At 41.5% G+C, this 14,731-nt stretch overlaps 1 protein-coding gene across 2 annotated transcripts; it reads left to right on the forward strand.

Annotated features, from left to right (window-relative positions):
* The first annotated feature begins 4,621 nt into the window (after nucleotides 1-4,621).
* LOC147966398 (uncharacterized) lies at nucleotides 4,622-8,635 on the forward strand. Of its 2 annotated transcripts, XM_087527242.1 has the most exons (4): nucleotides 4,622-4,931; nucleotides 5,036-5,196; nucleotides 6,097-6,196; nucleotides 7,521-7,783. In XM_087527242.1, exons 1-4 carry the CDS (start codon nucleotides 4,773-4,775, stop codon nucleotides 7,710-7,712), a joined length of 612 nt encoding a protein of 203 aa, XP_087383368.1. In that variant the 5' UTR covers nucleotides 4,622-4,772; the 3' UTR covers nucleotides 7,713-7,783. The 2 variants fall into 2 exon arrangements, 1 of the variants encoding a protein (XP_087383368.1); XR_015607746.1 differs by lacking the exons at nucleotides 4,622-4,931; nucleotides 5,036-5,196 and adding an exon at nucleotides 8,377-8,635 and having other exon boundaries at nucleotides 6,150-6,196; nucleotides 7,521-7,607.
* The last annotated feature ends 6,096 nt before the right edge of the window (nucleotides 8,636-14,731 follow it).

Consider the following 14,731-nt stretch of genomic DNA (forward strand, 5'->3'; position numbering starts at 1 on the left):
ATGAAATTTATATAGTTCCTTCATATGCCCAAATTATCACCCTCCTCCAAATTGCAGCTCAGTCAAATCATCTATGTGAGCCCAGGTTCAATTTATATTTTATGGCCAAATTGGCACGTTGCAAAGCAAGTGTTATCTAGACCCCTCCTATTACCCTCAAACTTTTTGGGCACTCTTCCATACCCAAATCATTGCCACATGATAATATTCAGCTCAATTTTCCTAGTAATCTTTCTCAGGAAATTTCCAAAGTTTCTACCTTGAGAGAAGCTTTGTGAAGTAAGTACTAGCTAGGTTTACCCAAATGATCTGAAAATTTACCAGCGCATGACCAAACCTATGTAACTTACCTACACCAATTTTGAGCTCATTTCATTCATCCAATCTCTCTCACTAGTTTTCCCAAGTTTCTGTCCATAGAAGAGCATTGTGAAGGAAGTACTACTTTGGCATGTCCAAATGGTATCAATTTTCTACAATGCTTTCTTATGCCCAAATAACCATCCTCCACCAAATTTCAGCTCAATCCATTCATTATTTTGAGCCCAGCTTCAACATTCATATTTTTGTCCAGCGTGGTACTTTGCAAAGCAAGTACCACCTAGGATCCTCCTTTTGAGCTAAAAATTTGTGAAGACATTCTCCTTAGTAGATTATCATCCTCAGCCAAAACTCACGCCCATTGGCCATGTGCATATCCCGTACCGCTAATCAAACACTTGGTTGCTAATTCATCTTTGAGCATAGGTCAGTCTCCTCGTGAGATTCTTCTGTTTAATTTTCTTCCTAGCACCTACCTGGGGAGTGCCCAACCCACTAAACATGCCTAGGCCTCCCAGAACGCATGTCAATGCCAAGGTCACGCGGTGACCACGCGGCGGGCATGCGAGTTTACGCGCTTTGGAGTTGGGGCCCTGGGCCACATCCAAACCTCGACGTATCGCCACCAAACCATGTATTTATGATTAAATAGATACTTATGTAACTAGAAATGATTTTTGGAAAAAATAAAGAGCAAACAATAAGGTAGATGCAGTTCAAAATTGACCCGCATGATAGCTCATTTTTGAGAACACTTTTTTAAAATAATTGACGTATTACAAGTTTGTTATTTTTCCCGGAAACTTGGTCACATATAATGACACAATGAGAAGGTTTTCCAATTTTTTGATTTTTTTGAATTTTTTATGCATGTTTCGAATTTCGATCAAAATGGCGGGTTTGACCGTTCCTAGCTAGCGGTTGAATCTTGGAAAACTTTTGATGTTTCTCTGATTAAATAGATACTTATGTATCTAGAAATGATTTTTTGAAAAAATAAAGAGCAAACTATGAGGCAGATGCAGTTCAAATTTGACCCGCTTCCTACTGAATCGGCGAGAATTTGTCTTTTTCACCAGAGGTGGATCAAGGCTTTTGACACCCAACCATATGGTAAATTGTGAATCAAATATGGCCTAGTATTTTAGAAAAATGATTTGGTCCAATTTTGCAACAAATATATGATAGGTCCTTCACAAAAAGAACTCAATTCGGGCACTCAGAAAATAGAAAATGAATTTTCGGCACAAAGAAAATAAGAAGTCCCTTAGGAAACATTGGCTGGAATTCCAATATGCACCCTTGTGCACAATATGAGATCATTTGAACAAACTATGCCATGAATGTGGCCATAAGATTGATCATTTGGCTTGAAAGCCATGAATCTTCACGCATGATAGCTCATTTCTGAGAACACTTTTTAAAATAATTGCCGTATTACAAGTTTGTTATTTTTCCTGGAAACTTGGTCACATATAATGACAGAATGCGAAGGTTTTCTATTTTTTTAATTTTTTATGCCCGTTTCGAATTTCGATCAAAACGACGGGTTTGACCGGTCCTAGCTAGTGGTTGAATCTTGGAAAACTTTTGATGTTTCTATGATTAAATAGATACTTATGTATCTAGAAATGATTTTTTGAAAAAATAAAGAGCAAACTATGAGGCAGATGCAATTCAAATTTGACCCGCTTCCTACTGAATCGACGGGAATTTGTCTTTTTCACCAGAGGTGGATCAAGGCTTTTGACACCCAACCATTTGGTAAATTGTGAATCAAATATGGCCTAGTATTTTAGAAAAATGATTTTCTCCAATTTTGCAACAAATATATGGTAGGTCCTTCACAAAAAGAACTCAATTCGGGCACTCGGAAAATGGAAAATGGATTCTCCGTGCGAAGAAAATAAAAAGTCCCTTAGGCAACATTGTTTGGAATTCCAATATGCACCCTTGTGCACAATATGAGATCATTTGAACAAACTATGCCATGAATGTGGCCATAAGTTTGATCATTTGGCTTGAAAGCCCTGAATCTTTACGCATGATAGCTCATCTCTGAGAACACTTTTTTAAAATAATTGCCGTATTACAAGTTTGTTATTTTTCCTGGAAACTTGGTCACATATAATGACACAATGCAAAGGTTTTACAATTTTTTGATTTTTTTGAATTTTTTATGCCCGTTTCGAATTTCGATCAAAACAGCGGGTATGACCGTTCCTAGCTAGTGGTTGAATCTTGGAAAACTTTTGATGTTTCTCTGATTAAATAGATACTTATGTATCTAGAAATGATTTTTTGAGAAAATAAAGAGCAAACTATGAGGCAGATGCAATTCAAATTTGACCCGCTTCCTACTAAATCGGCGGGAATTTGTCTTTTTCACCAGAGGTGGATCAAGGCTTTTGACACCCAACCATTTGGTAAATTGTGAATCAAATTTGGCCTAGTATTTTAGAAAAATGATTTGGTCCAATTTTGCAACAAATATATGATAGGTCCTTCACAAAAAGAACTCAATTCGGGCACTCGGAAAATAGAAAATGAATTTTCGGCGCAAAGAAAATAAGAAGTCCCTTAGGAAACATTGGCTGGAATTCCAATATGCACCCTTGTGCACAATATGAGATCATTTGAACAAACTATGCCATGAATGTGGCCACAAGATTGATCATTTGGCTTGAAAGCCATGAATCTTCACGCATGATAGTTCATTTCTGAGAACACTTTTTAAAATAATTGCCGTATTACAAGTTTGTTATTTTTCCTGGAAACTTGGTCACATATAATGACAGAATGCGAAGGTTTTCTATTTTTTTGATTTTTTATGCCCGTTTCGAATTTCGATCAAAACGACGGGTTTGACCGTTCCTAGCTAGTGGTTGAATCTTGGAAAACTTTTGATGTTTCTATGATTAAATAGATACTTATGTATCTAGAAATGATTTTTTGAAAAAATAAAGAGCAAACTATGAGGCAGATGCAATTCAAATTTGACCCGCTTCCTACTGAATCGGCGGGAATTTGTCTTTTTCACCAGAGGTGGATCAAGGCTTTTGACACCCAACCATTTGGTAAATTGTGAATCAAATATGGCCTAGTATTTTAGAAAAATGATTTGGTCCAATTTTGCAACAAATATATGGTAGGTCCTTCACAAAAAGAACTCAATTCGGGCACTCAGAAAATGGAAAATGAATTTTCCATGGAAAGAAAATAAAAAGTCCCTTAGGCAACATTGTTTGAAATTCCCATATGCACCCTTGTGCACAATATGAGATCATTTGAACAAACTATGCCATGAATATGGCCATAAGATTGATCATTTGGCTTGAAAGCCATGAATCTTCGCGCATGATAGCTCATTTCCGAGAACATTTGTTTAAAATAATTTTCGTATTACAAGTTTATTATTTTTCCTGGTAACTTGGTCACATATAATGACACAATGCGAATGTTTTCCAATTTTTTGATTTTTTTGAATTTTTTATGCCCGTTTCAAAATGCGGTCAAAACTGTGGGCTTGACCGTTCCTAACTAGTGGTTGAATCTTGGAAAACTTTTGATGTTTCTCTGATTAAATAGATACTTATGTACCTAGAAATAATTTTTGGAAAAAATAAAGAGCAAACTATGAGGCATCTGCAGTTCAAATTTGACTCGCTTCGAGCTGAGTTGGCGGAAATTTATGTTTTTCACCAGAGGTGGTTCGAAACTTTTGACACCCAACTATTTGGTCAATTGTGCATTAAATATGTTCTAATATTTTATAAAATTGATTTGATCCAATTTTGTAACAAATATATGGTAGATCCTTCATAAAAAAGACTCATTTTGGGCATTCAAAAAATGGAAAATTAATTACGACCATTTTAGATGGTCATAACGTCATCAAAGCCTACACTTCGTTTTGATTGGTCTACGGGCATGTCACGCGGATAAAGCATTAGAGACCGTCGGATACTGCCAGATCCAACGGCCCACACCCCTCACCCTCTCCCCACCCACACCCAGCCGGAAGCAGCTTCCTTCACCTACACCACATGCCGTTAATGACACTGACATGTGGGCCTAATTCCTTGCGGGCCCACCTGTCAGTGGCTGAATGCCACCACTCACCCTCCGCACACCACTCCTCCCCCTCCCCCCTCTCCCCCGCACACCACTCCTCGCCCATGACCCGAATCCCAAACCCTAACCCCTCTCCCCTCTCCCCCCATTGGACTGCTGCCGCCACCGCCCCCTACGGCTGCCGATCCTGCCGCGACCTCCCCTCCCCTCCCACATCAAGCCGCTCCTCCTCGCCTTCGTGGACGACCACTTGCTCCCGCTGTTCGAGCCCGTGCGCCTGCTCCTCCTCGCCTTCCCCGCCGACAACCCACTCCGCGACCACCTCATCGCCACCGCCGCCTCCGCGTTCTCAGCGCCGCTCTCCGACCACTGACAAGATGGAGCCGTACCTCTCCATCTCTCCCATGGCGCCAGATCAAGCCAACGAGGTCAGTCCGCGGCCAGATCTGCCACGGCCACAGAGGGCCTTTCGGATCCGCGCCGTTGTCGATCTTGATCCGCGCCCTCCCAGGCACACCATGGCCGACGTCCTCAAGGTAACCTCTTCTCCCACTCGACTTCCCCTTCCCCTTCCCCGGCCCCGATCCTCTCTCTAATTCCTTGTCTGATCCCCTTTTTTGGGTTGGATTTGAACCGGCAGGCAACATCGATGACGATGACAAGGAGGAGGAGGAGGATGACCAGGACATGCGCGACCCCACCCCCGGGCCTGACGAGCTTGAAGAGGAGATCGCCGAGTACGACCTCAAGCTCGACCATGACGGTGTCGTCCATCTCGACCACGACGACGCGCCACAGAAGGTCGTTCCCCTGCTCCCTCCTCTGCCTTCCCCACCTTGTTTACTGCCTTACCACCGAACAAGATGTTCTATTTTCCTCTGTAATTTATATCATCATTGCCCTCCCCAACAGCAGTAGCAGCACACGATGAGGGGCACGAGGTGGGCGGCGAGGCCGGCGACCTTCACAGCGGCACAGTACTTGGAGCTGGAGCAGCAGGCACTCATCTACAAGTACCTCGTCGCCGGCGTCCCCGTCCCGCCGGATCTCCGCCTCCCCATCCGCCGCGGCTTTGACTCCCTCGCCTCGTGCTTCTACCACCACCAAGCCCGTACGTTCTCCTACCTCAGCAGAGTATTTCTTCTGCAATCCACACGCACGCTTTTTGAGCAATTCGCCCGTGCGATTTGCTCAGCTTGATTACTGGGGTCGAGAGATTCAGGTGTAGTCGACCCCCCTAGGTTTTCTCTTTGTTAATTGCTCCCAGTCATTTGTTAATGCTCCCTCGGATTTGGTCGCGCAAAGTTCTCATTATTCTAATTCAAGAAGCCCGTGCTCTGTTCCAGATTTGCTCCTACCACCTACTACTACCATCTAGCATCTCCTGTATTGGTGGGTCTTTTCATTTATTTGTTTTGATTCAAGAAGCCTCGTGTGGTTCGATTTGATTAGATGGCCTGCGTTAGTTGAGTTTGAGTCTTTGCTTGGCCTAGGCTAAAAAAGTAGAGGAGGTGGGTTGGGTTAGTTTATTTATCCTTCCTTGTCATGGGGGTTATTCCTGCGCTAATTGATGTGATGATATTATAATGTGCATCTCATTCAGATTAGATTGTTTTTTTCCTTTATTAAATGTTCTGTGCAAAACTTGTTGTCAACAACGCTGTACATACATCTATCGCAACTGACGATTACATTACACAGAGCACAAGTAGAGGCTAGTTGTGGTGGTCCGAAGGCCTCCGGGCGCCGCAGCACCACGCCATCCCGACGCCGACCCAGTTGCAAACGACGGCCATCTCTGGTATGTAATATATATACCTTCAACCTGTAACAGAATTGGATCTTGTTATCAGTATGTGCGGAATGCTGTGGGTCAAGTCAATACTTAGCATTGGTTGACTGTGAGCAACTCAGATGTTTGGTGTTATGCCTATGTGGCTATGCAGGGCTTAGGCAGGAACTTTCATACAATAATCACTAATCAATGGACTCTATTTCAGTTTATACGTCCAGTTTTAGCACAACTTTAGAGTTTAGGGAGATAATGTGTATCATGCGCTGTTGATATTTGGCCACGAGGTGCAAAGATTGAACCTCTCAATGTGATATTTGGCCACGAGGTGCAAAGATAATGTGAACTGCTCAACATAGTGGATGTTGACGCGTAGTGTGAATGCTGTAGGATTTCATAGATCGACTGACATGAGTATCAATGACTCGGCCACGATTACTGACTGGCTCACCTAGCAGCCACTTGTTGGCCACTTGATTCAGAGTTTCAAACCATATAACCCCAAGTCTACTTTCACCATAGAAATGAAAGATAAACGGATGAGGTCGATGGAGTGAGCAAGTAACCATGTGGTATCTCTTCTGTTCTGTTTTGTTTCTTCTTCCTTAAGACATGCTTCCTCTTGCTTAAGACATGCTGGATCTTCGCTTATACTTCAAAAAATTGAACGAATCATGCATGCATGTAAACAGAAATCATGATGTAAATTTTCTAATCTGAATTCTGAATTTGAATCAGAGTTGATTGTTAACTCTGAATCTTTCAGACCTCATGGGTTACTCCCAAGTTAGTGTGAAGCCACAATACGTGTTTAAAAATCTTACAGGTGCCAAGTTAACTTGAATCAGAGCAGAAAGCTAACAGCAACCTTACAACAAAGTTTTTTAAATGATACTGCCGATCTGTTGTCTTTCTAATGGTACTGGACTACTGGTAGAGAAAAATGTGCATAAAGGCCCTGTTCATGTGATTGACCAAATTTCCCACAAGTTTTAATGCTCACAGATTTTAGTTGGCTCTGTTCATTCTTTTCAAAATGTGCATACATGCCCTGCTCACATGTCCTTTTCCCTGCTACCTCGATTAGGATGATTACCTTAGTTTTTTTACTCTATTTTATATAGCATCAGAACAACCTAGTATTCTAAGGATGCCTCACTTTGAAAGGTATTCCATCATCTGGAGGACTCTACATCATATATGATATTGATTAGTTAGATGGACTATGCATCATCCTAGAACACCACGGTCTCTGTTAGTGGTATGTATGCATTAGAAACACAATCTGTCTGTATGTAATCTAACTTGCAGTGTGTGTGTGTGTGGCATGCAGGGAGGTGGTGATCAGGTGAACAACATATGCCTGGAAGACCTCTGGCCCAGCTCAACTCCATCTCCATGCACCTCGGCGAGATCGTCGGTAATGGACGCCGCCTGCCTCGTATCATTCCTTCTGGATAACATTCTAGTGTGGCAACATTTAGTAATTTACAGCTGCCTGTTCATGGTGCTATGCAAACTCTGAAAATTGGTACTTTAGTCAAATCTGCTTTCCTTTCTAAACAACTGTGCACCTCGCTGAGATTGTCTTACCTGGCATCATTCCATACTAGTATAGATAGCATCCAAATACGGTGTGCTGTTCACTGGTTTTATTTTCATACGATGACAAGAGTTGATGAATATTCAGGCATACTAGAACATATTTCATGGAAATTCTAGATCTGCAGAAGTTGACCTGTTTGTTGTAGAATTCAATAGGCAGTATCCTTTATTTAGGCTCAAAAAAGCCTTGCCAGTGGTTTTATTGTAACGTCAAGTTTTCATCACAAACACTAGTTGTTTATTATGAAACATTCATTCTACTGCACACTATTCAGTTATTATCTAAAAACACAATTCAGTTAACTTATACTTTATCTTTTAGATTTGTAGCTTCAAACCTGGAAAAATGGACATGTAGCTTCTACTTTTGAACAAAGTAAAATGCAATGCACATAGATAGACATGCATCATAGGCAGTACTTATTTCTAAGTTAGCTAAGCATAATCTGTTGTTTAATCCAAATTGTGTTATCAAAAGTTGTGCAGAATGTGTTCTCGTCTTGCTTCATCGATCAGTTTTCTCATAAAACTAATGTGCCTGGACAACAGTTTGCTCCACTAATGTTATATCTCTCTCATTGTAGGATGGCAAGTTGTGGCAGCTGGAGCATGTTGCATAAGAGAGAGCAATGAAATCCATTGTACTGTTCCGTTAAAAAAAGTACATTGTGCTGTTATGATAGTAGCAGACGTGCCATCATTTTCTTATTGTATATTCCTGTGTAAGGAAATGTATTCCTGAGATGATTTTTTGTGTTATGTAAACCTGGGAGATATTTTCTTTTTGTGTTATGTAAACCTGGGAGTTTTCCTAATTTGAATGAAATAATGTTGGATGTATGTGTGTGATTGGGCTAAAGTCTGCTTGGGCCAAACTGGACAAATAATTGGGCTGAAACAGGCCACATACCAACAAGCATCGAACAATTTCAAAAATGAAATGATAAGTCTTACAAAAAAAGAAATGGATTGCAAAAAGCTCGAGGGCCAAAAAAATTGCATGAATCTCAAAAACTAACAAGGCTGAATTGTTGGGCCTGGCCCATGAAGCCGATAAAAAATTGACATAAAAATATATAAAAAGGCTGAATTGTTGGGCTCAGCCCATGTAAAACACCTAATCGGACCGGACTGATTCTTGTGCCACATCAGCTTGCCACGCTGGATGCCTACGTGGTCTGGGGAGGTTGCTAGTGACTAAAACAAAACAATAGGCATATTTTGGTCGTAAACGTCTACGACCTTCTCACAGAGAAGGTCGTTAATTTCAGTTTACGACCGCCAGCTTTTGACCTTCTGTTTTTGGTCACAAATGAAAAACAATGACCTTTCAGTGACCAATAGTCAAGGTCACAAGTTGACATATTTCTTGTAGTGAGGAATAGGTATGTGGTACGGTAAGTAAACCGACTCCAAAACAGTTTTTAAGGCAATATTTCTCCGTTTTGGAATATTTAGAAAAATAGAAAAATAAGTAGCAGTCCGGGAAGGACACGAGGCCTCCACGAGGGTGGAGGGCGCACCCTACCCCCTGGGCGCGCCCCCTACCTCGTGGGCACCTCCTGCGCTCTCCGGACTCCGTTTTCTTACACGACACGTATTTTGGTCAGTAAAAATTTATTATATAATCTCCCGGAGGTTTTGACTCCCGTATCACGCAATTATCCTCTGTTTGTGTTTGAAGCTGTTGCTGCTGCAGATTAGAGCAAGATGTCTTCGCAAGAGTCAGTTGGGGAGAGCCGGGTGTCTCATCCGGCACCGAGAGCAATGACAAACAACGATGTTGACCTCTTTGGGCCAACAACGGAGGAAGAGATGGAGACCGAATTGAAGAGGATAGATGCCATGGAGGAGGATCAAGAAGTCACTTCCCGCTTCCGAGCTGGATTCACAATGGGAGAACTGTAGAGCTCGGCTATTCCAAACTCGGTTATCCCTTCCAATGTTAGATTTCTTTCTTATGAGAATATGAAAAAGAGTGTCACTGGTTCTCCCGCAGCTATGCAGCACCCTTGGGTGCAGGGAGCTTTGACTGTTACAGGAAAACTCTGAAAGGAAATAATGGACCTCAAGCAGCAAGTCAATAAGCTTGAGGAGGAGAATCGTATCCCGAGGGGCATCATCGCCAAGAACATCACATCACCACCCCTGAAAAGAGAGACATAATCACATGGGTATGGGCACTCCCCTTGGCAACTGCCAAGCTTGTGGGAGTGCCCCTGTATCGTATCACCATCACTTTTGTCTTTACCGTTTTTCTTATTTCGATCCTTTTGGTAATATCTTGATCTAGTAGAATAAAAGTTCTTAGTATGATCTAGTTGTGAGTTTTGCTTTATGATCCTTCTATGTAATCGAGTCCGTGAGCTATATATAATAAAGATTAGTGTTGAGTTAAGGGCTTGATTATTTTGCCATGATCCTAAGTGAATAAAAGAAAAGAGAAAGAATAAAAAGAATAAAAGAGATCATATGGATCTCATGGAGAGTAATGAGCTCACCTAGAAAAAGTATGATGAATAAAAGTTGTTGAGAGTTGACAAACATAGTTTTGGTCATCGTTGCAATTAATAGGAAGTAATAAAGAAAGAGAGGTCTTCACATATAAATATACTATCTTGGACATCTTTTATGATTGTGAGCACTCATTAAAATATGACATGCTAAAGAGTTTACGTTGGACAAGGAAGACAACATAATGGGTTATGTTTTCTTACATCTAAAATAAATTATATTGTCATGGATCATCCAATATGGTTGAGCTTGCCTTTCCCTGTCATGCTAGCCAAATTCATAACACCAAGTAGAGATACTACTTGTGTTTCCAAATACCCTTAAACTAGTTTTGCCATGAGAGTCCACCATACCTACCTATGGATTGAGTAAGATCCTCCAAGTAAGTTGTCATCGGTGCAAAGCAATAAAAATTGCTCTCTAAATATGTATGACTTATTAGTGTGGGAGAAAATAAGCTTTATACGATCGTGTGATATGGAAGAAATAAAAGCGACAGACTGCATAATAAAGGTCCATATCACAAGTGGCAATATAAAGTGACGTTCTTTCGCATTAAGATTTTGTGCATCCAACCATAAAAGCGCATGACAACCTCTGTTTCCCTCTGCAAAGGGCCTATATTTTACTTTTATCTCCTACCCTGCATAAGAGTCATGGTGATCTTGACCCTTCCTTTTTACATTTTATTCTTTGGCAAGCACAGTATGTTGGAAAGATCCTGGTATATATGGCTAATTGGACGTGAGCTTTCATGAACTATTATTGTTGACATTACCCTTGAGGTAAAATGTTGGGAGGCAAAACTATAAGCCCCTATCTTTCTCTGTGTCCGATTAAAAGTCCATACCCATAAGTATTACGTGAGTGCCAACAATTGTGAAAGACTATATGATAGTTGAGTATGTGGACTTGCTGAAAAGCTCTTATATTGACTCTTTCCTATGTTATGATAAATTGCAATTGCTCCAATGACTGAGATTATAGTTTGTTAGGTTTCAATGAAGTTTACGATTCATACTTGAAATTGTGATTGAATTATTACTCTAGCATAAGAAATTATATGACAAGAATTATATAAGTTGTTGTTCTAAGAATGATCATGATGCCCTCATGTCCGTATTTTATTTTTATCGACACCTCTATCTCTAAACATGTGGGCATATTTTTCGATTTCGGCTTTTGCTTGAGGACAAGCGAGGTCTAAGCTTGGGGGAGTTGATACGTCCATTTTGCACCATGCTTTTTATATCGATATTTATTGCATTATGGGCTGTTATTACACATTATGTCACAATACTTATGCCTATTCTCTCTTATTTTACAAGGTTTCCATAAAGAGGGAGAATGCCGGCAGCTGGGATTCTGGGCTGGAAAAGGAGCAAATATTAGAGACCTATTCTGCATAGCTCCAAAAGTCCTTAAAATTCACGGAAGATGTTTTCAAAATATACAAAAAATACCGAGCGCAAGAAGTTCACCAGGGGGCCACACCATGCCCACGAGGGTGGGGGCGCGCCCCCTACCTCGTGGGCCCCCTGGTGGCCCTCCGATGACCATCTTCTGCTATATGAAGTGTTTCGATGGGAAAAAAATCATATGCCATCTTCTCGGAGGAAACTCCGCCGCCACGAGGCGGAACCTTGGTGGAACCAATCTAGGGCTCTGGAGGAGCTGTTCTGCCGGGGAAACTTCCCTCCGGGAGGGGGAAATCATTGCCATCATCATCACCAACGCTCCTCTCATCGGGAGAGGGCAATCTCCATCAACATCTTCACCAACACCATCTCCTCTCAAAACCCTAGTTCATCTCTTGTATCCAATTCTTTTCTCCAAGTCCGGGATTGGTACCTGTGGGTTGCTAGTAGTGTTAATTACTCCTTCTAGTTGATGCTAGTTGGTTTATTTGGTGGAAGATCATATGTTCAGATCCTATATGCATATTAATACCCCTCTGATTATGAACATGAATATGCTTTGTGACTAGTTACGTTTGTTCCTGAGGAAATGGGAGAAGTCTTGCTATTAGTAGTCATGTGAGTTTGGTATTCGTTCGATATTTTGATGAGATGTATGTTGTCTCTCCTCTAGTGGTGTTATGTGAACGTCGACTACATGACACTTCACCATTGTTTGGGCCTAGAGGAAGGCATTGGGAAGTAATAAGTAGATGATGGGTCGCTAGAGTGACAGAAGCTTAAACCCTAGTTTATGCGTTGCTTCGTAAGGGGCTGATTTGGATCCATATGTTTCATGCTATGGTTAGGTTTACCTTAATACTTTTGTTGTAGTTGCGGATGCTTGCAATAGAGGTTAATCATAAGTGGGATGCTTGTCCAAGTAAGGATAGTACCCAAGCACCGGTCCACCCACATATCAGATTATCAAAGTACCGAACGCGAATCATATGAGCGTGATGAAAACTAGCTTGACGATATTCCCATGTGTCCTCGGGAGCGCTTTTCTCTATATAAGAGTTTGTCCAGGCTTGTCCTTTGCTACAATAAGGATTGGGCCACCTTGCTGCACTTTATTTACTTTTGTTACTTGTTGCTCATTACAAATTATCCAATCACAAAACTATCTGTTACCACTTATTTCAGTACTTGCAGAGAATACCTTGCTGGAAACCGCTTATCATTTCCTTCTGCTCCTCGTTGGGTTCGACATTCTTACTTATCGAAAGGACTATGATAGATCCCCTATATTTGTGGGTCATTAGGAAGCACCGCTTAGATGGCTCTCTTAGAGTTGCGTGGGTTCAAGGTACTGCCGCCGCCAGATCTGGATGACGGGGAGTCTTTGTGGATTGGCCCAGGGGTGGCGCAACCACGGTAGTGCAGTGGGGCGGGGAGCGGGGTTTTGGCCGGGGCCACGGACGGCGGAGGCAAGCTGCTCTGACGTTGGTAGCTGGCTCTTCGCGGAAGATTCCTAACAGTGTCAGCCGGGAGGCACAAGACGGCCATCAAGCCATCCGGCGTAGATCTCGCAGTACCAAAATAAAATAAAACCTTGTGACCCCAATTTAGTCTTAGTCAACAGACATGTGACCACTCTCGTACCTTGCTATTGATCTCCTAGTGTATTTCTTCAGATCAAAGAGATGTGTCATTGTTAACATTATGCGTTATGTGCATCTTCAGCCACACCGTCTTCCGACTCACCGCAGCTGCTCCAACAAGGGAAGCATACACCAGAAGGGAGCTATAGTCCCCACTCAACAGTTCCCTGCATCGAATGCGCGTGCCTGACATGGACAGCTGCAACAACTGCAGGGCCATCGACAAGTCAACACATGATGCTCACTCCTATGGATGGCGGCCAGATAGGTTGTACCCTCATCTTACTTGTGTGCAACATTTATGGCTTTGTTATTCATCTAAGCATGGAAAATAGATTATCACATTTAATTGTATATTGATGCTGATCTCTTACGGGTCTTGTTCAGGAGTTAACGTTGTTCCATAGTTTAGCTAAGATACTTGTTCTTTAGGTAACGCTGTTCCATAGTTATCATCCATCAGCCAATGCTATCCCACATGCTGGTGATTATAGTATTATACCACATCTTGTATTACCTATGTTGTTCTTTAATACTTTTGTGTGCCATCTAGTTAATCTCGAGTACAAACGATACATATTCTGTAGCTTTCATCTGTGTTCTCCCTTTAGTTTATGAGATCTGTTGCTGCTAGTTAACCCCAGTCCTACTATTTATGTTGTCTCCTACAGGCACTCATTACATAAATCTAACTACTAGTTGTCTTTCATGCATGTCAGATATAATTGCACACACTGATATATCCACAAGAACCTCACCAAGCAATGTAAAGGCCAATAAACTTGATGTCAATGATACCCAATATGATGGAACATGTAAAGGCAGTTCTTCAGAAGACTTGCAGAAAGATGTTGAATCCTCTTCACACCACAAGGTCCTTGCTCTAACTTGGCCCGTGATATGGGTACAACATGCATATAATGTCCTGGAGTGTATCTACTCTGTTGCAATGCCATGTGCTTAGCATGATGATCATGCATGTAAATATGTCATGCCTTCCTGTTTTTCAGTACCTATTCCATTCATGATAACATGTTTTCAAATTCAAGTACTGTCATTCTACTCTATCGCAATGCCATCTACTTAATTTGGACATCATGCTTCTGAATATCTTATGCATTGTTATTCATCAGTATGTACTTCATCTATCTACCATACCATGTTTTTTACGTTGAAGTGATGTTCTAGTGCTCTGTTGCAATGCCATCTTAGTTTCCCAATCATACACGTGTATGTTGCCTTAGTTTTTTCTGTACGTATTCCGCTAGCATACAGTTTTACATTCAACTAGTGTTTTTTTACTGTGTTGTCCTGTCGTATCCCTAGCTCTTACACCATACTCCCTCCATCCGGATTACGTGTTG

Source organism: Triticum urartu, chromosome 6A (genome assembly GCF_056163025.1).
Source record: "Triticum urartu cultivar PI428250 chromosome 6A, HENAU_Tu73, whole genome shotgun sequence".
Lineage (NCBI taxonomy): Eukaryota > Viridiplantae > Streptophyta > Magnoliopsida > Poales > Poaceae > Triticum > Triticum urartu.